Source organism: Drosophila suzukii, chromosome X (genome assembly GCF_043229965.1).
Source record: "Drosophila suzukii chromosome X, CBGP_Dsuzu_IsoJpt1.0, whole genome shotgun sequence".
In the NCBI taxonomy this organism is placed as follows: domain Eukaryota; kingdom Metazoa; phylum Arthropoda; class Insecta; order Diptera; family Drosophilidae; genus Drosophila; species Drosophila suzukii.
This window is the reverse complement of record NC_092084.1, coordinates 12190837-12214288: the sequence shown is the minus strand read 5'-3', so window position 1 is coordinate 12214288 and position 23452 is coordinate 12190837. Positions and strand designations below refer to the sequence as shown.

At 39.0% G+C, this 23452-nt stretch overlaps 1 protein-coding gene across 11 annotated transcripts in view; it reads left to right on the top strand.

The window, feature by feature from the left end:
- Window positions 1–23452, top strand: part of rut (adenylate cyclase rutabaga) — a 38493-nt gene that overhangs the window by 7317 nt on the left and 7724 nt on the right. For 6 of the 11 annotated variants that reach the window (XM_065868275.2, XM_017069779.4, XM_065868279.2 and 3 more), the window contains exons 3-10: window positions 14145–14424; window positions 14948–15682; window positions 17855–17982; window positions 18405–18708; window positions 19245–19526; window positions 20970–21200; window positions 22451–22924; window positions 23309–23448. In XM_065868275.2, the coding sequence (XP_065724347.2) occupies window positions 14224–14424; window positions 14948–15682; window positions 17855–17982; window positions 18405–18708; window positions 19245–19526; window positions 20970–21200; window positions 22451–22924; window positions 23309–23448 (2495 nt within the window). In that variant the 5' untranslated portion in view covers window positions 14145–14223. The remainder of the gene's footprint in view (window positions 1–14144; window positions 14425–14947; window positions 15683–17854; window positions 17983–18404; window positions 18709–19244; window positions 19527–20969; window positions 21201–22450; window positions 22925–23308; window positions 23449–23452) is intronic. The other 5 variants (XM_017069786.4, XM_017069781.4, XM_017069788.4 and 2 more) reach the window with 2 other exon arrangements.

Below are 23452 nucleotides of genomic sequence, written 5' to 3'. Positions count from 1 at the left end.
AAAAGTGAGATAGATAAAATAAACCTGCCTTCGATAAACCTGGCTCCGAAGCCATTTACACCAAAAGCGCGCGCATTGATTAAGTTTTGAGTTTGATTTTGATTTTCATTTTGAATTCAAGCACTGGATCGCACAGCTGAGCGCACTGAAAAGATCAGAGAGTTGAGACACTTTGCGCACGCGCAGGAAATTTGTAAAGTTTGAGCCCCAAAACGAGCTGCGAAGTGAAAAATACTTTATGGGGATTGACAGGTGAAGAAAGATCGAACTAAGGATGCCCTATGATATTATATTATCGACTTCATTTCCATTAAAAATCATAGATCATTTAAGTTATGTCAGTAAAGGTGGTAAGCGAAGCATCAGCAGCTTATGCTTATAAAAAACTAATCAAATTTGTTAATTTAATTAGTAGTTTTCGTTTAGCAAGCCTCTAAAAGTATACCTAAATTATTTATAAAACATTTATTAGTTTAAAAATATTTTCTGTTAGGGCATTAGTAATTCGCTGCACTTACCCAATCAGCCTTCTAATCTTCTTGAACATTTTAATTTAGGCACTTTGCAATTTAATTTCATAACAAAGTCATAACTTGATCGAGCAGCGTTGAATGGGTTGTATTAATTCATTGTTTCGATTGTTTATCTAATTGCTAATTTGATCGACATGACAATGATCAGTCGGCCAGATGATTGCTCGTACCTTAGGTCCCCGCCCCGTGGCCAACTCACCGCCGATCAATCAATGCCATCAATCATGCATGAGCGAGTCAACGCCAGAGAGAGAGCAGATTGACAGGCAAATAGAGGGGGGATTTGGCCACCACGCACAAAGCCTATTGGACGCACTCGAATTACACTAGCCAACAAAGTAGAGTACTCAAAAAAGAACAGCTCTTAAGAACCAGTCAATCAGTTAAGATCATTGTATAGCCCCAATTGGTAGTTCAGAATTAGTGATATGGGAAACCTTTGAGTGCCAATGATAAACAACTTCTGTCTAGAGCTTTACAATCTTGAAAAGTTTGATTAGAACTACCTAACTAACCTACAAAAATGAAGTACCAAGACTTTCAAAAGATATATATTTTTGGTTTTTAAAAAAAGTATATATTTCCAAAAGGGAAAACGTACTCTGTAAGCTAGTGCTATAGATGTTAATACCCGCAATTAGCTACCTCAGAGTGAAACAAAACTGTTTCCATCCTGACCAACCCCATTTTATTACATCGTTTGGCCAATTGAGGCTGCCTGCTGAGCAAACAATTATCGGGCAATTTGCATTGTGAAGTTGGCGCCTGCCAACTCGAGGGTCTTAAGATGTTCCCTGGGCCATTGTTTCATGTTTCTTCGATTCCAGCAGCCAACACTTGAACCTGTCAGCAGGTTTCTCGGCCTGTTTGTTCGACACTTTTGCGCCAACTTGGGGGAAATTAATTAACATTACTGCTTTGGCCTCATTAAGGGAAGTTTGTCACTTCTCGATTAGAACTTACATATGTACATATTCCATAAAAAGTTTGGTATACAAAAAACCAAAACACTTTCCACCTCGTTGGACACATTATGTAATAACAATGATGATAATGATGCCGGACATAATACATATATGATAATTTACTGCCCACTTTTAGACGACGTTTTACGAGTTTTCCAATCCGCTTATGGCAAACAATTAAGCGGCCAACCGCCGACGGCACATGAAGCATTCTGACAATTTACTGCAGTTATAAAATAATGGAAAAAATAATTAAAATTTAAAACATCTAAAGGCATTAACACTTCCATTTTGACACACATACAAATTGGTTAATTAAAAATTCCACTTAGATTTCGATACCAACTTGGCTAACTACTTTTGGCACGTCCCAAAAGATACAATCGACTGTGATTCACAAAAAAACACTCAACGAGCAGGAAAGTTCTCCATAGAACTTAAGGGTCTGCCAGGGGTCTCCTATTTATAGCGATTTTGGGTAAGCTCGTAGAATCGAGTATTTTCATAGCCCATTGTTTTTTTTTTTGGCATGACATAGCAAAATACGCTGTCAGATGTTTCACACATGTTGGCGACCAAAAAAAAAAAGATGAAAGCAAAACAGACGCGACGGTTCTATAATAGAACATAATGGGCAGATCAATTCCGAATTCAGTCGGGTGTATCGCCTAAAAGTGCAAGTGATGTTTTGCAAAAATACCACAGATGATCATGCTTGTATTATGGGTAGAACATTCTTTGAGGTCCCGAAATTGATCTATTTCCGCTCTATTATCAAGTTCTTTGATTAGAAATGAGAACATTTATTTACCATACCTGCAATTCCTGATCGAATCCCTTATGTGTCAGTGAACTCCGGAACTGACCTTTGACCCGTAAGATACAGGAACTGCGGTGGAAATTATAATGGAAGGAAACTTCCTGGAGGGGGGTACTCCAACCTGCAGTAGGACTGCAAAATCCTCAGGTGACCCCTGCTGTGCGCCACTTTCTGGAACTCTAAATTTTCCACAGTACGGGCATTATAAATAGATTCCCAAATGACATTGCAAACCGACAAACAAAAATCAGTGCAGTAGAATTGACTTTTAAGTGGGGGGAAAGAGTATGTGGTCTGGGGTTAATCAGCTTTCGAGTTGCGCTGATAAAAAACAAAACTCAAGTGGCCGGAGCGATTGCACATTCAATCTACAAGTTATACCTTGTTTTTTTAAGCGGCCAAAGGGCATATTTGTCTGGTAAATCAATTAAGGGTACTTTGTAAAAGTTAATCAATAGTTGTTACCTATAAGATTTACGTTCTACTAGTCCATTTTACACGCTAAAAATATAACTGCATAAATAAATAATGCACCTTACTTGCTTGGCTAAAAAGTCAAAGTACACCTATAACATAATATATATTCAAAGGTGATAATCTTAACTAAAAATAAATAAAAATCATATATTAAGTTATTTTACGTCAAAGTTGTAAATATAATATTATTATTAACATGGTCCTTCAAAGTTTACATTGTAAGGACTTCAAGATTAAAGATATAGCATATGAATTCAAGTTTTTCATTGATGAACCTCCAAATATTTGGTATTATTCTCGTAATACTGGTTTGGTTTCAATTTCGAACGATAGGATGTAAAGTTATAACGATCTGGGGGACAGGTATTTTATGGTCGGTACACTCTCCACCGATCTTAAGTGCTTCTTTGCGGAGGGTCAGGAAACTTTTGCCACCGACGCAGAGACGGGTTGATAAGGCGAGAAGATAGATAAGCTGACATGGGAAACGCTATACCGAAGTGTGTTTATGAATAAACAGCGGTGATCAAAATAATAATAGTAGAGCCACCTGCCTTGAACTTAAGACCCGTTGTGTTGTTTAACAGTTTCAGCAATTAGAACTGGTCATTTGGCTTTATAATATTCTTTATTTTATATTATTCATAACACTTTAAATATTAATTTGCTTAAGATACTTATATAGTCAGGTTTTCATATAGACTTGTCTTAGTAGATGCATCTTATATACAATATAACTTAGTTTTATTAAAAACAGGTGGCCATCATATCAAAACACCTCGGTTCTAGTTACAAGTTTCCTCTAAGGAAGTATGCTAAATTAACCCGATGGTTATGGGAGCCTAACATGATTCCAAAAGCTTGACATATTATACTTATAATTTGCTGCTTTGTTTACGGCCTGCTAAAGAGAAGAAAACCTTTTATCGATTTGCGATTCGGGTAGTGATGTCATAGGGTATATGTAGACAGATAAAGAGTTTTGCGTAGAGTTGGGGAGTGTGTATAAGGCGGTTGTCTTCGAGAAGGAGGCAAAGTTCTGGATGGCACGTCAAGGTCAAGTGGAAATTGCGTGCCAAATGATGCAACCAAAGCTATATTTTTGGTGGGTAGTTAATCAAATGCCTTGAATTCGATCTATAAGTGTATTCAACTTCGTGATTTTCTCTGTCTCTTCTTTGTAAACTAAGACATGCTATGCTCAGCCAAGTCCTTTAATTCGAGTAGTCCCCGAGTCACAACAAATGTCGTAAACAACATTGGTCTAAAGAGGACATTGGACTCGCTTACCCACATCCTTGGAGGGCAACAAGCCTCCCATAAAGTCTACTAGTGGTGCACAGAGAAAAAAATATTGATAAGATATGATGATTTTGATAGAACTTGGTAACAATTCTTCCTTGGTAGGGTTATATTATTTTAAGATGTTAGCCATCTTGCTTTTTTCTCTCTTTTTCTGTTTAGGAAAGTTTCGAATATTGCTGTCTCGTTTCTACTATACAGTGGTTTTAAGATATATTACGCTCTTTTCTCTCTATTTTGAGAGAAAGAGATATTTCAAAGAGAGGAAATTCAAGATATACTATAACTTAATATCAAGTTTACATTACTCAATGGTAAAAATAATACCATGCTAATATTTAAGTGATCCTTAGAGTTTCGAATATTGCTGTCTCGCTTTTAGCCAGATCAATTTTAAGCGATATCTCGCTTTTTTCTTTCTTTTTCGGGAGAGAGAAAAACTTCAAAGAGAGGAAATTCAAGATATACTATTACTTAATATCAAGTTTACTTTACTCAATGGTAGAATTTATTCCATGCGAATATCAAATTGATTCTTACGTGTTTTTTTTTCTGTGTAGTTCCGCTTGGTCTTTCGAAGAGGGTCCTTTAGTGGGTCTGTCTGTTGTTGTTGTTGGCAGGCCGCCAAAGGGTCATCAGCACCGCGAGCGTATAATGGCTTAAGTGTGTGTGTGTGTCCTGGCTTTCCTCAGGTGGTGGGGCATGTGTCCTGGTGGGTGGCACTGGGTGCTGGGTGGCCACCACCAGGAGAGGATGGGTTAGGATGGGATAGGAAAGGACACTTTGCTGCACCAATGGCAGCCGTTTCCTGTGTGCGTGGGTCGCTGCACTCAAGACACCTGCAATTCATTTGGCATATTTAGTTCAACAACCCAGAAGTTGCCTTTTGTCCCTCCTGTGTGTGTTTGCGATGTGCGATTTGCTGTTTATCCCCACCGATTGCCCAGATGTCCAGCGATGATGATGTCCAGCATCCGGTCTCCAAACATTCGAAGGAAGCAGTCAAAACGTCAACTCCTGGCGAATACTTTTTCATCGCATCCTTCCGGCTGTCTTGTGCAGGCTCAAAAAAATAAGAATAAAATAAAAGAACGACGAATTTCTGACGTTTTCATTTGTTGCCATCTTTTTTTTTGCTGTTGTCTCAAATATTCTAAGGACAAAGTCAATGACAATCGGAAATATTATTTCTCTGGCCGCTGGCGTTTCTGGTGTTTCGTCGCTTATTTTCTTTTCATTTCGCTGTTTCGGTTAGCTTCTGCCGGCTGCCATTTAAAAGTCAACACTTTAAGTGAGATGTTCTGACAAAAGGCCCAAAGACCATCGTCGAGCAACTGGCTCTTCATGATGACAACACATGCGCGGCAAATGATTTCGCAGATGTCGATTTTGGCGAATAACCCTTTGGTTTTCAAGGCATGTTTTCTAAGATAAAAGATGAGGGAATCCCAAAAAAATATATTATTAATCTTTAAAATAACTCAAAGTAATACAGAAATATCTAAGTTTGTAAACCATATAAAGCCATATAAAGTATACATACTTGTTAATACCCTGAATAAATGTTTAATGCGATTTGGACTATACGAACAGAAGTAATTCAAAAATTATAAAAGCCAGAGCATCGGAACTTTTGTTTATACTTATCATATTTGATTATAATTAACAACCAAGTCGATCTAAACATGACTGGCTGTTTGAGATCTCGAGAGCTATTAAATCTAGGGAAGTGCGATTGATATAATTCCCGTGCATTCTAATATTTGTTCATCCATCGTATTTCTTAATATAAGTTTAAAACTGTCTTTAACATTAATGGAAAACCAATTTAAAAAACCTCAAAGTGCCATTTTTCAAATTTTCTTTGCAGTACCTGTCTTTCTAGCAATATTTTTAAAATATATGATAATGGCCAAGAAGCCAATAAACAAAAAGGTTTTTAAATTGTTTGGCTGTCATGTTTCTAATTTGCAAAAACTTCAAGAGGCTGTGCCAAACATGAGGCATCATCGTTAAGAACGTTAGTTTAAAGTCACCAAGACAAACTTTGTTTTTTCAACAACGATTTTAAATAGAGATATCTCTGCAGCAGGTTCATAATTCAGTGGAAAAAAAACCATTGCCCATTGGATTAGAGCGCATTTCTCGTTTTGTTTTCACTCGAAATAGCAAATATTTAATATTCATAATGGTCGCCCCGCTGACCCAGCTAAATTACGGGTATATCTGGGTATCTTGGATGGTGTGGGGTAAAAGTCGGGGGGTAATTGTGGATTTCGGATTCGGATTGGGTTTCCGTTTTTCTTTGCGTGCCCTGCATTAGCGAGTGCTGGAGGTAAGGGGTTGCCGGGGCCAAAGTGGCCAAGGTTTTGCTCTTATGAAACACCCATAAGTTGCAGCTAATAGCATAGATTACTAATAATAAGTTTGCGTTTTGATGGCCACCTTCAATTGCGTCACAGTCAATAGCTCCCCCACCTGCATCTTAAAAGGGGGGGAGGTATTTTATAGCGAAATTACAGTAGTTTCCTCTATAATCGTTTACCGATTAGTTAGTTGATCGGGTTCGGCGGCAAAGGGCAATATATCATATCAAAAGGCAGCATTAAAGCTCGAAACAGATGCTCCCTGATCACTCGAATCATGCAACTTCCGGTTGCAATTTAAGACGATCAATTGTGCATGCTGGGGGAGCAATGATGCAGAAACGAATATCCGAGCAGATGTTCTATAAATATGTGGGATTGGTAATCATTCCTTTACAGGAAAATAGTTATATAATCTCTTTGTGCAACAAAGTTTTGCTATCTTTACAATTACAATGATTTGAGTAAATACAATATACTGGAAAAACATCTCAGAAGATTTTCTTAGTATTATTCCAACCCGTTTGCCCTTGTGTTCTTTTCAAGTCATTTCATATTTCTGAATGAAATTTGTAAATAATTATCAAGGTGTTATAGCTGAAGATCGGATAGCCTGGGGTTGTTAGCCAGCTCGATGATTCTGCCACTTTCGCTGGGAATCTTGGCCAGAACGAGGGCAACTGAGTGCGATTGACAGACAGCATCCTATAACCAAATGCCCAACTGTCACTTGGACAGAAAACTCTTAAGCAGACATTATTAGGTACATTGTATTATAATAAGAAGCCAGATTCAAGGAAAAATTGGTATTGGTATATTATATATTAATAAATCTGTTTAAATTGATCCTAGTTTTGGTATACATATTATAAATTCGATGGATCATTGATCGGACTTAGATATATATATATTTTTAAACCAACACAATCTGATTCGGAACACCGCAGAGGGATGCATTCACACACGATTAACCCGCTGAGGCTCCAGATCGTCAGGCGTTCAATCATCCAGCGTTTCGAGAGTGTGTTAAAAATAAACTTTTTATTGATTTTATTTTGTGCGATGGCCTTTCGGGGTAATTTGCATCGTGCCCTTGCCTTGTATTGTACCTCAACCTCATAGACCTCCTCCATTCCCCAGTTTCTACAGCACCTCCAGCACCTCATCCATACCATCCTGCCGTCATCCATTCATTGCGGATGCGAAGCCACGTTCGAGGCGGCTAACAAGCGATTCGATTCAGTTCGCAGTCAGTCCTAGGTTAGAGGTTTTTACATATGCTCAATGCGTTTCTTGATATCTCGCGCTTTGTGCCGTGGGTTTAATTAGGCGCAAAAATGCAATAAAAAGCACGGCAAATCGGGGAATTCGCAGAAAATCACTCAAATACCAAATCAAATTTGATCCAAACCGACACTGGAAAAAAAAGAAAGCATTGCATTGCGGTTAAAAAATTTAATTTAGTATTTAAATTCAAATAAATCTTTGGACCAACTATATATTGTGACTTCTAGTTTTTAAAAAACCCAAAAAAAAACACATTTATTTTTATGTACTTAATGATTCATAAGATCTTTTTTAAATATTATATGTATATGTTGACTTGTGACGCAGTTTCTTTGCTCTATATATTAATAGCAACTGATTGTTTGCGGTCTTGATAAGAAAAAACCTTCAAACTTTGAATTTCTCTATAAGTCAACTAAAAGTTTTATCGTTCCAACGGCGAAAACCGAGTGGGGAATGTGGAATAAGTGAGTGAGTGGGTATTGTATCAGCTGGCAGTGCATTGCACTGCATTTAAAAAGCCAAGATACCGTGTAAATAGAGGAGTTGAGCTCACAGAGAACCCACCTACAGGTAACAGTACTACCTTCCTAGGAATCCCTTGAATACTTTTAATACATAATATTTCCATTTAGGATGAATCTTTCTTAAAAAGCCAGAAATACGTTTTAAAAATCTGAATGGGTTGTTTCACTTTATAGTTTTTGGGAAAGTTCCTCATCTCCAAGTACGACTGTAGCTATTGACTGATAAGAAACGCAGATGGTCTGCAGATTAATGCCTTGTCTGGGGAAAAACCTGTAGATACAATAGTATCTACATAAATACGCAGGTTGCCTTGCTGGAATGGTGCACTTTATATGCATCTATTTGCCTTGTCCATTATCTGAGTGCAAAGTGCAATGCTTTTTCAATTCTTATCGTGACGAGGTGTGTGCCATGTAGCACAATTCGTTCCCCCAGAGAGCAATGAATGGTGTGCTGACATCATGGACAGAACCCGGATAAAAGGCATTCGCCTGACATCCTGTAATCGCAAATATCCTTCAAAAGACGCCTCCTCCTATTTTATAACCTTTAAATTAATTATAAATTAGCCTCTGAGTGCATCATCAAGTTGCTTTGCATGTTGTATATCAAATTCCTCGCAGGATCGAAATCGAATTTCGCCCACATGCTAATAAAACCGCTAAAGCCCAACAAATGGCAGCGGTTTTTATGGGCTTCGGGTTTTTGGAGTAGGGAGCTGAGCTCTCACATATACGAGTTCCTTGGCGAGACATCAAATTTCGTGTGGCGCCAGCTTTTCCACCCTCCCAAAAAGCCCGCAATGTCCTGCTTTCTATTCAATTTAGCGAGTTTGGAGGGTCAGCTAAACTGATTTTGTTGCAAAACCCCGAACATGATGGCCTACTTAAATGCCAATAACAAGAAAATAAACGAAATATATGGGCAACATTTTGGATGCAGATAACACTAGTTGACAAAGCATTGGGAATTTGTTTTTGAGATAATAATGTTAAAATGCTGTTCAAAAAAGGACTATTGTTCTAAAGTGTATATAAAAATTGTATTTAAATTTAGGTAAAAGTTAAACATAATTATGATAAAAACAATTTTAAAAAATGCGTTTTTATTGAAAAATGTTTCCTATTTTGAAAAAAGTTTCTTTTTAATAGATATATTTATTTTATTTTTTAGAAAATCACCTATATATGTAATGATTTATTATCTTAATAATCCAAATGATTTAGTGTGGCATCGAATAGTATTTAATAAAGGTATTTTTAGGAGTCTCCAAAAAGATAGTTCCCTGTTCGAAAGCACCTCTTTTTGTTTTGTTAGCCAGTGTAATAAATTATTTGGTAAAGTGGACTGCCAAACTGTGCACCGGATCCGCTAATTGATTTTGTCTTTCCCACTTGCCAGGCAAAAAGGGGGAAAATTGGGCTTGCTGTGTCCTACGATGAACATATACAAATATAATTAGTTTTTGGACCGGCTTCGCTACACAAATGGCTGGCCAGAGAGACAAACTTTGTTGTCTATCAAAATATTTTAGTAGGAAACTTTGGTCTAATACAATTTTCGTTTCCCTTTGGCAGCGGCAAAAATGTGGAAAAATGTATTTATGTGCCACATGGCGGATGAGTGAGCCTTGGCAAGTTGGTTGGTTGTATTTGATAGATGGGTTCTTTGTAATAATCAGTGCACAAGGGGGTGATCCATTTTGTCAAGTCATATCCCGAAGGTCTTTAGGAAAATTAAATGTCCATATATAAACCAACTTTAAATCGGGAACATAACATTTCCTAGCACCTTTATGAGGCTTAGTTTTCCAGAATATGAAAAGGCCATAAATTATTATTCCTTGATCTTTCACACCCTCAATTTTGCTGCAGTTCCCGGTGCTCCCCATTTTGGAAACTACAAATGAATCCCCCGAATCCAATCAGTTTAGTGGGCCATAAAAACCGTTTGATATGGCCATGTCCATACACACAATCGTACATTTTGTGATTTCCTTTTTTTGCTAAATATTTTCTGTATGGTTTGCGTCATTTCGCTGATGCTGAATGCTGAATGCTGAATGCTGCTTTTGCATCGGGTTCTCTATTCTATCTGTATATCTATCTATCTATCCATCCATCTATCGCTTTTGCCTTAATTTATTGCCGGGCGCCAGACGACGAAAGCGAAAATTGGAAATTGAAATCTGATTGATTATATATTGCGAGAATGATGACGATTAATGCGGAGCCCCTGAAAGTGTTGCAAACCTAATTGCTGTCAATTGCTGGGGCTAGCAAAATCAACCGAGAAATCGCTGCAAATTCACTTGCTTTGCATTTTATTTGCACTTTTTCTTCCGCTGATTGACACGGAACGCAACCCCTGGGTTTTTTGGGGGGTTTCATTAAGCAGTATTTTCTATTAGGACACATAGTAGTGACCAGTCTTGGCAAGAAGCCTCTTTGGACTCTGATCTCCCCGATGGGATGGCTGGTGCGGCTGTCAATGTTCCACAAGAGGGAAACACAAGAGATTGTCATGTTTTCCCATTTCAAGGGGGCTAGCTACTAGTACATTTGTGTACATATATTATTCGATGGATGGATGGATGGATGATGCCAAGTATTCCCAGAAGGCGGCCCTCAATCGATCTATTTCCAATCATAATCGAATGTTATTTAATTCATTTGCGGCCCGGCCAGAAATATAACATCGCTAAAACAGCTCGTCGCAACTTATGTAGGACACATAAATACAATTTCCAAAATACGCACGAAATTCCCACTTGACGTGAATTTATAATGACAGCAATTTTTCCGTTGCGTTGTGTTTTTGGCTTTTTTGTTTTTTGTTTTTATTTTTTTTTGGTTTTTTTTCTACTGTTTAGTGATGAACTTGCAGTGCGAAGCACTCGTATTTACACTTGCATAACTCAGAAATTCGGCTGAGCACTTGGCGTGCCGCAAAAATAGAATTTTGGACAAGCCCACACACAACCTGGTCGGTTGGTCTGTTCATCGGTTGGTTGGTGGATCACCGGGCATTGAAGCCATTAAGTTGGGGACATGGGTATGTGGACGCAAAATTGAAAATATTCACGTCTCATTATATTAATGTCGCTGCGAAAATGCAAATTCGAAATGCGCACATCAAAAATGATTCAAACAGCCCACATAAGCAAACAAACAAGCGGCGCGAGCAAACAAATTGACAGCGAATCAACGAATAAGCCAACTGAATGATTGACTGACTGACTGAATGGCCAACTGACTGACTGACTGACTGGCAAACTGCTGCCGTACAAACAAAAGATATGTCCATGTTGAAGTCTAATTGTCGAGGGTTCGCCGGAGCAACTGTTCAAACAAGAGGCTCTAGAAGATCTGCTGGATGATTGCTCAACTGGGCTGAAAGATACAAGGAGCTCGGATCGATTTGCACAGTTCGTTGCCATCTAGAGTGTGCCAATATCTGGGATAAGGATCAGAGGATAATATAAAAATAATATAAATAGATATAAAGGTTATAGAAAGGTGATAGAAAGATGATATAAAAATATAAGAATGGTAAAAGGTGATGATATATCGATGGTAAGGATCAAGGAATAATATAAAGATGATATAAAGATGATATAAAAATGATATAAAGATGATATAAGGATGATAAAAATATTATATAAAGGTGATAAAAAGATGATATAAAGATGATATGATGGTACAAGGATGGTAAAAGGTGATATATCGATGGTAGGATGGTTAGACCTCTAACTCTAAGAGAGAATATTAAAGTTCGAAACTTTGCTATCAGGATCAATGGATGAAATTAAGATAATGGGTTAGTAAGAAAAGCGCTCCAAAATTCTAATTATATATAGAGGTCATCTATCATGAGATCCTAACTTTGTTATGATGATATAATTCCTAAAGAGGCTTAAACCTCTAGGACTTATTAGATCACTTAAGGATATAGTCGCTAAAAAACGATCCCAATATTTATGGATTCTTAGAATGTGTATTTATGGTTATATTATAGGAATTTTTTTTATTTGAATAATGTTAATTTTGTTTTCATAGGAAGCAATTAAATTAAAAAAGGCAATGTTTATATACTTCTACAACTTCCTTTGAAAAAAAACCTATTAAAAAATATGTATTGAGTGTACCTATTTGAGCAGATAACTCTATGAATGAAATGATTGATGATGAATGAATAATAATAATACAAAATATTCAAGTATATAAATATAGAATATATATTGTTTGTTTACTTTTACAACTTTCCTTACTTATTAAAAAATTTTATGAATGAAAAGATTAATAATAATAGTTACAAAAAAATATATATATTTTATATCATATACACCTGTCTAACTTATAAAACTCTAATAGGTCTACTCAGATATTTTTTTTATGATAGATGGTGTTTGTGATTGGGACAGTTTTGGGTGCCACAAAAGGGTTAACCTGCCTCTTCTACCCCCCCAAAAAACACACCTCACATCGCATTCAGGTGATTTTGTGGGCTGCTGCTCCACGATGTCTATAAATGTTTTCATGCCTAATTGATTTAACGTCTCGAGCATAGCCGAATATAGACATCGATCCAATGGCAGCGGCCAAATATTCCACGTTGCACTCGTTAAAGCCGGCTAATTACGGATTTTATTTGCAATCTGAATTTGTGCATAATATTTTAATGAATTTAACGGATTGCCGCATATACAGATCGCAATTAATCTGCCACTGAAAGACCGTTGTCATCGGAGGTTCGCTGGCCATCTCAAAACATTTTGCGCCTCTTCAAGTGCGTGGGCCATTTGGGAAGTGTGGTAGTGGGTAGAATTTGCTGAACATTGATTGATTTCACGCCAGCTTTTCAGCTTTGCTTATTTTTAGCGGATATTTTCAGCGAATGGGAAATGTTATTTTAAACGATTCCGGCGAGGCGTTGGGCTTCGCCCGGCTTTGCCTCGCTTTCCATCGATGTGTTGATGCTGCCCGACGGTGGACATTTTCCCCTCCATTGGTTGCGTGTTGTATGCACAAAGGCAGCGGCGAAGGCGAAGGCACCCATTTCCTATTTTCCATTTCCCATTTTCCAAAGCCGACCCACCACACACATGCAGCGTCAGCGCGATTTCAAGGTGACCCGGTCCCGCTTACACTGCGGAAAACGAGGGAATATATTTAAAAAAAACTGAATATATCTGCAAAATAAATTTTCAATTGGGCTACCTATATGAAGTATGCTATATGAATGGGACTAAGAGTTTATATTTGAATTAGTTATATTTATTGATCAATCAAGTAATAATCTTGAAATCTTCTCTTAAATTTCTGATGTGTTATAAAGGAATGATTCCTATAATCACGAAAAATATAGCTTGATTTATTAAATATTGGATATGTTTGCAAAACCAATTTTAAACTGTTAGAGGTTATAGAAATCATAGTAATACTCCTATAAAGTAAAAATGCATGTTTTTATAATATTTGTTTACTCAAATAATAACTTATAATCAGCAAATAACCTTATATTAAATTATTTCATTTCTGAAATATCAAATATTTTAAAGGGTCAATGTAGAGTAAAAGCCAAGACCAAAAAAATTAAATAGATCGTAAGACATATACAGGTTCTAAATTTTGGGGATCAACAAAAAACGAAATACTGTCTAAGTGTGTTACTAATCAGTACAAGAAGAAGTAATACAAAATTAAGCTAGCCCTATAGGCTTTATAGTTTATTGGATATAGAGTGAATGCAAAAAGACCCAGTGAACTAACGTCCAAGTATAGTTTGATAAGATATTTGTTCGTAAACCTTTTTTAAACCTATGAAATGAGATACTAATACGATCTCCCGCCTCCTCTACTTGCAGCCCCTGATCTTGGCGGCCCCAATCCTTTTGGCAGGCGTCGGACGGAGCCGCTCGGCAGCGGCAGCTGCGGCGGCACCGCATGGATCATGCCGTGAAGGCGACGCGCGGCCGCCCGCTCAACACGCTGCGCTTCGAGAACGACGAGCTGGAATGCCTCTACCAGCGGTACACGCTCAAGCTGCAGCGCTTCTCGGTGCTGGGCGTGGTGGCCCTGGTACTCGTCCTCTGCGGGGTGATGGCGGCCCTCTCGCTGACCTTCAATAATGCGGCCACCTTTCACGTAAGTGGTTTTCCTTTGGGGGAAATTCTACATCACAGTCAGATGGTTTCTCAATGTCATGTTAACTTTTGACGTTAGGTTAAGTTGCTGTTTCGAAAAATTTGGTTTCTCAGTAACAGATTAGGTTTTATATGAGTAAAAACTTTTAAGTGGAGGTTATGTTCTGGTTAAAATACTTCTTTTTCAGGTTTGTCAGTTCATATATTAAGTAAGGAATTGTCTAATTAATATCACATTGAGAAACAAATTTGTCTTTCATATCAACTTTCTCTGAGAGCTAAGAAACTAGATCCTTAACATGACATTGAGAAATCGGTACCATGATAAACTTATTTTATTTTCATATTAGTATTTAAAATAACTACGGAGAAATATTATAAGTTATCTTAAGTTAGTCAATATCTTTCTAGCGGGATCTGTAGAACTCACAGATAGAACTAACTCTTAGTTTAACTCCTGGTTAAATTCATTGAACAACCATTTAATAATACCTTTGATTTTGTTTAATTTACCTCCCCCGCAGAACATCTTCAATGCGATCGTGTGTGGGCTGTTCGCGGTGGTGCTGGTGCTGCTGCAGTGCTCCGTGATCAAGGACCACCACCTGCCCACATTGTGCTACGGAATCTTGCTGTTCACGGCCAGCATCTGCGTGGTGTCGATGCCAACGCTGGGCAGCATCTTTCCGGTGGACACCAAGGAGGTGATGGCCGAGGGCGTCTGGCAGATCGTGTTCGTGGTCTTCCTCGCCTATGCCATGATGCCGCTGCAGATCTGGGAGGCGGTGGCCTTCGGCATTGCCCTGCCCTCGGTGCACATCAGCCTGACGGTCTACAAGATATTCACGGATGCGCTGCGCTACTTGGAGTACAATCAGCTGATCGCCAACATCGTCATCTTCATTGGCGTGAATGTGGCCGGCCTGGTGGTGAACATCATGATGGAGCGGGCCCAACGGCGCACCTTTCTCGACACGCGGAACTGCATTGCCTCGCGCCTGGAGATCCAGGATGAGAACGAGAAGCTGGAGCGCCTCCTGCTGTCGGTCCTGCCCCAGCACGTGGCCATGCAGATGAAGAACGACATCCTGTCGCCGGTGGCCGGCCAGTTCCATCGCATCTACATCCAGAAGCACGAGAATGTGAGCATCCTGTTCGCGGACATCGTAGGCTTCACGGTCCTATCTTCGCAGTGCAGTGCCCAGGAACTGGTGCGCCTGCTCAACGAGCTCTTCGGCCGCTTCGATCAGCTGGCCCATGTAAGTTGACCCAAAAGGGGTTGGGGTTTAACGGGAGATAAAAATATCATCTAATATATTTCGATCATATTAAATTATTCCGTAATTAAAAGGGCTCTCAGAATGGGAACCCAAAGCTGTACTTATTAATTTCATAACTTTGGTAATTCCATCCCGATTAAGAAGTGACATATCTCTATGAGTTTGTCATTAAATTTACTAATATTCTATATTAAAATCTTTTTTTTAAACGTGGGTCGAAATTTTTACCCATTTTCATGGTGGATTTTTCCGTATTTCCAATGGGGTCCAGAGTGCGAACCCAAAACTGGACTTCAAGATTCCATAACTCGAGTTTTTGAACTCCGATTTTGAAGTGGCATACCTCTTTGAGTTTGTATTTTAATTCTCTAATATGCTACATTTAAATATTTCTATTCAAAGAGGGTCAAAATTTTAACCCGTTTTCATGTTCGATTTTTCCCTATTTCCAATGGTTTTCCGAATGGTGACCCAAAACTGCACTTCAAGATTTCATAACTCGAGTTATTGGACTCCGATTTTGAAGTGGGATACCTCTATGAATTTGTGCTTAAATTCTCTAATAATCTACATTCAAATATTTATTCTCCGAGAGGGTCCAAATTTTAACACATTTTCATGTTAGATTTTTCCTTATTTCCAAGGTTTTCAGAATGGGGACCCAAAACGGCAATTCAAGATTCCATAACTTGAGTTATTGGACTCCGATTTAGACGTGGGATACCTCTATGAATTTGTGTTTAAATTCTCTTATAATCTACATTCAAATATTTCTTTTCAAAGAGGGTCCAAATTTTAACCCATTTTCATGTTCGATTTTTCCTTATTTCCAATGGTTTTCAGAATGGGGACCTAAAAATGCACTTCAAGGTTCCATAACTTGAGTTATTGGACTCCGATTTGGATGTGGGATACCTCTATGAGTTTGTGGTTAAATTATCTAATACTTTACATTTAAATATTTCTTTTCAAAGAGGGTCCACATTTTAACCCATTTTCATGTTCGATTTTTTCCTATTTCCAATGGTTTTCGGAATGGGGACCTAAAAATGCACTTCAAGGTTCCATAACTTGAGTTATTGGACTCCGATTTGGATGTGGGATACCTTTATGAGTTTGTGGTTAAATTCTCTAATATTTTACATTTAAATATTTATTTTCAAAGAGGGTCAAAATTTTAACACATTTTCATGTTCGATTTTTAGGTATTTCCAATGGTTTTCAGAATGGTGTCCCAAAACTGCACTTCGGGATTCCATAACTTGAGTAATTGAACTCTGATTTTGAAGTGGGATACCTCTATGAATTTGTGTTTAAATTCTCTTATAATCTACATTCAAATATTTCTTTTCAAAGAGGGTCCAAATTTTAACCCATTTTCATGTTCGATTTTTTCCTATTTCCAATGGTTATCAGAATGGTGACCCAAAACTGCACTTCAAGATTTCATAGCTCGAGATATTGGATTCCGATTGTTAAGTGGGATACCTCTATGAATTTGTGTTTAAATTCTCTAATAATCTACATTTAAATATTAATTTCCTAAGAGGGCTGAAATTTGAACCCATTTTCATGTTCGACTTTTCCTTATTTCCAATGGTTTTCAGAATGGTGACCCAAAACTGCACTTCAAGATTTCATAACTCGAGTTATTGGACTCCGATTTTGAAGTGGGATACCTCAATGAATTTGTGCTTAAATTCTCTAATATTCTACATTCAAATATTTATTCTCCGAGAGGGTCCAAATTTTAACACATTTTCATGTTCGATTTTTCCTTATTTCCAAGGTTTTCAGAGTGGTGATCTAAATATACGTTTCAAGATTCCATAACTTGAGTTATTGGACTCCGATTTTGAAGTAGAATACCTCTTTGAGTTTGTATTTGAATTCTCTAATAATCTACATTCAAATATTTGTTTTCAAAGAGGGTTAAAATTTTAACACATTTTCATGTTTGATTTTTTCGTAATTCCATTGGAGCCCAGAACTTGAACCCAATACTGATTTATAAATTTTATATCTTGGGTATTTGGATCCCTATTTTAAAGTGGGTTACCTCTATGAGTTTGTCACTCTAATATATTTTCTTTAAAAAAAATATACCACCTACTTGACTTATCTTAATTGTTTCTCTACCCTTTTTCATAGGACAACCACTGTTTGAGGATTAAAATCCTGGGCGACTGTTATTATTGTGTCTCCGGATTGCCAGAACCGCGAAAGGATCACGCCAAATGCGCCGTGGAAATGGGGCTCGATATGATCGATGCCATTGCGTGAGTATCTATATTGATATATTTGATATACCATGATCGACGGGGCTTTAAAAGTATATGCGCACTAACTTGAGTCATTCCTTGTATTTATTGATAAATTAATAAAATGATTCCGTTGTCATCCGCTTTTGCTAAGAAAGCACTTAGACAATAACTCAAAAACTTTTTTGATATAATTATCACCTATTAATCGATGACAAAACAAATGCATTCCGTGCGTAAGACAATTACGGGAAATGTGTTGTACTAGAAATTGTTTTCAATATGTGGTATTTAGTATTGTCCTTTTGGCTTGTCAAAGCTTCATTACATTATTCTGTTGTCGGTCTTCTGTAATTAATTAACGAGCTTTCGAATTGCTCTTTCGTTGCACTTTAATTGAAATCACATAATGGCTTTTTTCCCCGTTTCCTCGTTTCCAGCACCGTGGTGGAGGCCACCGACGTCATCCTGAACATGCGCGTGGGCATCCACACGGGTCGGGTGCTCTGCGGGGTTCTGGGGCTCCGCAAGTGGCAGTTCGATGTGTGGTCGAACGACGTGACCCTGGCCAATCACATGGAGTCGGGCGGGGAGCCCGGCCGGGTGCACGTGACCCGCGCCACCCTGGACTCCCTATCCGGCGAATACGAGGTGGAGGCTGGCCACGGGGACGAACGGTCCTCGTATCTGCGAGACCATGGCGTGGATACCTTCTTCATTGTGCCGCCACCACATCGCCGCAAGGTGAGTTCAATCTGTGCTGGTTACTTGGGTTTATGCCACGAAAATATCGAACATCTAATAGGGCCGGTTTTTCGAGTACCGGTTAAGCACTCTAAGTTTCTTAACTTCCTGTTAAGTATTTGTCAAATCAAAAAAGTGAAAGCCTAACTTAATTTAAGCATAATAGCACTATTTTAGTGTTTTCCGTTCAGATAAATCATATGTAAAAGAAAACTCTAACAGGGACTTGATCTTCCTGTCAAGTTCTTGTCAAATTAATAAAGTGGAAGTCTAATTTAATCTTAATAAAAGCAATATGTTATTGTTTCTCGTTCAGACAAAGAATAGAAATCGAGACAACGGGTTTTTAATGACGATAGTGCTGGTTATCTTGTCAATAGTTTTTCGTGCGGATAGCTAACTCTTACCTTAACTGTCACTCGAGAAAACGACCCGTTATATTTATTATTTTACGTTTAAAACGAAAAATATGTATATAAAATTAATAGTAAAGATGTTATCTTTTACTAAACCATGTTTCCATGTTTCTTTGACAGCCGCTGATGCTCAACACCCTAGGAGTTCGCTCGGCGATCGGAAGTCGGCGGAAGCTCTCGTTCAGGAACGTGTCCAATGTGGTCATGCAGCTGCTGCACACGATCAAGTTCTCCGAACCGGTGCCCTTCTCCAACATAGCCACCGGATCCTTCCCCTCGGCGGCCAGTGCCTTGGGGGGCGGAGTGCAACTCGGAGGCGGTGGAGGAGGAGGCGTGGCCCGGGGAAGCACCTGCGAGGCGAACGCCGGAAGCGTTCAGGTTTCCGAGAAGGGATCCCGCAAGGTAAGTGGTGTTCAGCCAAAGATCAGCAGCACTCTATCGAAAAGCCGACTCGGGAGTTTCAAGGTGGGAGTTGCAAGTTGGAAGTTGCAATGTTGCAAAGTTTCGTGTTCCTGTAGCTCGGTTCTGTTCTATTCTTTTGTCGTAGCTCCAGTTCTGTGCATGTCCGGGTGGTTTACGATGGATGTCGGGTTGATTGGGTTCCGGTTAACTAGTTATTTTGTGGCGGTGGTTTTGAGTTCTGGCTTGGTGTGCTTTTCATTTTCCGTACTGTATCCGTAGCCCAGGGATACACAAAGATCTGATAGATAGAGATCGGGTAGCTTGAAGACGGCGAGACTCCTTTTCATTTCTTGCTTTGATTTGTTTCCTTTCGTTTTCTTTCAGGATGCGGTAAGTTTGCCTCGCCCATGTCTAAGTATTTCTATATATCCACCAGTTGAAAACCCGATAACCGTAACCATTATTCCTGAGTTGCGCTTTTGCCCCTTGCCCCTCTTAAGTTCTCGATCGGTTCTCGATTTTCCGTATTTAGTGGGCTCTTTTTCTTTTCGTAGTCGCATTGTAAACATATGTATCTATTCCTATACATTTAAGATTATATACTTAGCTTAGCAAGATCAGCAATTGTAATTCCGTACTGCTGTCTCTACTAACATTTTGTAGTATAACGATTCGTTTGCGTCGATGTTGTGTGTAGTTTGAATGTAGAAAGTATAAGTATATATGCCATAAATTAAATAGATGTGTAAATATAATCATCGGTTGTATAACGGTGTTGTGCGGGGATATCTTGTAAATTTATTAATTAAACTTCTGTCATTGAAAACACTTGAAAGGACACACATACATACTGATAGCATTCTTTTAGACACCTATTACACACATTCTTGTGAAATGTTTTGGGAACAGGACTTATATGAGTATCTAAATTACTATTGACTAAATTATTAGAATACTTATTGCCTGTTTACTTTTTTACTTCGTAATATAATATTGGGATATTAAATATGGATCATCAAAAATGTAATATATCTTAAAGATTATAAAAAAAGGCAAGAGAAATAGGTTCTAAAATCGAAAATATAGCCGTAGGTATTCCATTCGGCACTGATGACGATAACATTTATAGACCGTTGAGATCCCCTATTGATAAGGCTGTATTTTATACTAAAATACTACAATACTCACACATTATTTATTAGTGCTACCGCAGCCAGCGATCCTTCAGTTCCGTTGAGATTATGTTGATTTTGGTTTTCACTTGATGCGCCTCTTCTTCACTTTCTATCGTTATTGTTTCCTTTTTTCCGCCCTAACTATACTACTTACCCATCTTGTACTTCTTGCTACTGTTTGATTTTACGCCTAGTGATAAGAAAGACTCTTTGTTGAAATGTAAATATAAGAACTTACATGAAAACTGTGTATACTTCTCCGATCCAGGTGATACGTCTGCAAAAGATCTTGCATGCAACACCGCCACCGCACGGCATGGGCTATGGCAGCGTCGTCGGCAGCGGCGGCGGTGGTGACAGCGGTATTTCCGGTTCCGGTGGTGGTGGTATCGCCGGTGGCGGCAGTGGGGGCAGTGTCCAAGTGACCGTAGGCACAAATCCCAACTCTACAGCGAGTACGATTAGTCGCATTCATAGGCACAATCACAAGAACAATAAAGTGAGCAGAGCAGCAGCCAAAAAAAAAATACATTCTATACTTTCGTTCAATCGTTCAAAACCGTTCCTGCGTTCGTTCGTTCAAGGACCCTTTCTATAAGAACTGAGTTCCCATCTAGTCTTGTACCCCCAAAGATAAGAACTCAAGTCTTTGAAAGAGGGGCCTTCACTTTGTGTTTCGTCCATTTACATTCAAGTTCAATAAATGTGTTAAGTGTAACTACTTCATAAGTGTGCTTTGTTCATTCGTTAAATGTTTCGTTGGTCTTCGTCGAGATTTGTATCTGGAAGGGCTTCCAGGCAAAAGTTCGTCAAGCCTAGTTATGTTCCTATTCGCTTCGTTAAAGCTGCCAGACACTGAGCCAAGAAAGAAATAAGTATTTAGATTTGTAGTAACTAGATTAAAAACATCTAGGGAGAACCTATTTTCCATCTTGTAAAGTAATATTTGTAGTATACAGTTCTGTTCAAAATATTTATAGATCCGCTGAGGTTTTCATAAGAAATGTATATACTGAAGGTATATAATTTTAAAGAAAGTAATCTTATTTAACTGGAACAAAAACCATATATTATAAAGTTTTTTTTTTTTTTTGGTGAATAGAATGTATACCTATTAATCACTACAGTAAAATTTAGTTTACAAAATTATTTTATATTATATTCCATTTAACACTCCCATTTTTAGAAACCAACAAATTCGGTAAACCTTTTCGTAGTAAAAGCATGATAATATAAAGTATTCTGAGTATACCTAAACACATCGGACTTTTTAAGTTGAAAAGATGTGACTCTGCCTTTGTTTTAATCACAACTGTATGATCCTAGGTAAAGTTTTCTTTTCTGGTTCAGTGTCATTATCGAGCTTTAAAATGCCAGCCGCAGCTCCGCATTATCACTGACCATTCGACATCCGGAGAGCATGTTCCGAGTCCATCCTCAGATCCCGACCAGCATGCCTAGTTGCCCAGCAATGTCCCAGCTCTGCTCGCTGCCTTTCAGTTCTCAGCATGTAGTGAGTCGTGGCCACATCCCCTAACGCACATTTGTAGCGCTTTCTATCTTCAATCTTAACTCTTGAATCTTCAACTCAACCAGCCAGTTCAAGTGCCAGCCATCCAGCCAAAGAAGTGCTCGTCCGGGGACCACAACCACAACTAACGAATGTCTTTCTACTTCTTGCTCCCTCTTGCATGGCTTTCCATCCCGCATCTCTGCATCGGCATCGGCATCGGCATCCCACGCTGGCAGTCGCAGTCAAAGGTGGCGGACAAGTTCAAGAGGCCATTCCGGAAGCGGCACTCGGTGGCGGCCCACCATCAGCCCACCAATCGGGTGAACCGGTTCCTCTCCCAGGCGATCAATGCCCGGTCGGTGGACTGCGACAAGTCGGAGCATGTGGATCGGCTGACCCTGCGCTTCCGGCAGAGCGACATGGAGCGGGAGTATCACAAGGACTTCGATCTGGGCTTCACCACGGCCATGGGCTGCTCGCTGTTGCTTCTCATCCTGGGTGCAGCGCTCCAGGTGACCGCTCTGCCGCGCACTCTCATCCTGCTGCTGCTCTTCCTCTTCGCCTTCATCTGGGTGAGCGCCATCCTGATGCTCCTGCTCGCCGTGCGACTCAAGTGGATCATCTGGGACATCTCGGAGAGCTTCTCGCTGCGCATGGCCATCACTATTTTCACGGTCATTCTCATTTACTCCGTGGGACAGGTGAATGTGGTGAGTAAATAAGAAAATCAGAAATCTGAAGAATTCGCGTGTTTGTGTAACATTTTACGGGGTCTGAAGAATTCGCGTTTTTATAAAACTGCACTTTTTTTCATGCTAGATCATACTCTGCTGTTCTAAAATTCACATATTATTGCATTGGGGTCCTTAAGCACGGAAAACTAAAAAATTAACCGCGAATTCTTCAGGAGAGGATTGTCAAATATTTCATTGAAAACAATTTTTTATAAGTGATGCATCACATCGTCATATATTAATATTTAAACTGCATTCTAACTTCTGACTAAGAGTGTAATAACCTCAGCAGGGGTATATAAATTAGATTACCCAGGGAACGCAGTATAAATAAATACTAATCCCCTCATTTCCCCCCAGTTCACGTGTGTCTCGGACCATCCATGTGGGGGCAATGCGACGAGCTCCTTCCAGAACGACTCGCATCGCAAGTGCTCGCTGCCCCAGTACGTGTCTCTATCGGCTGCCTTTGCCTTCCTATCTGTGTCCGTGTTCCTCAGGTGA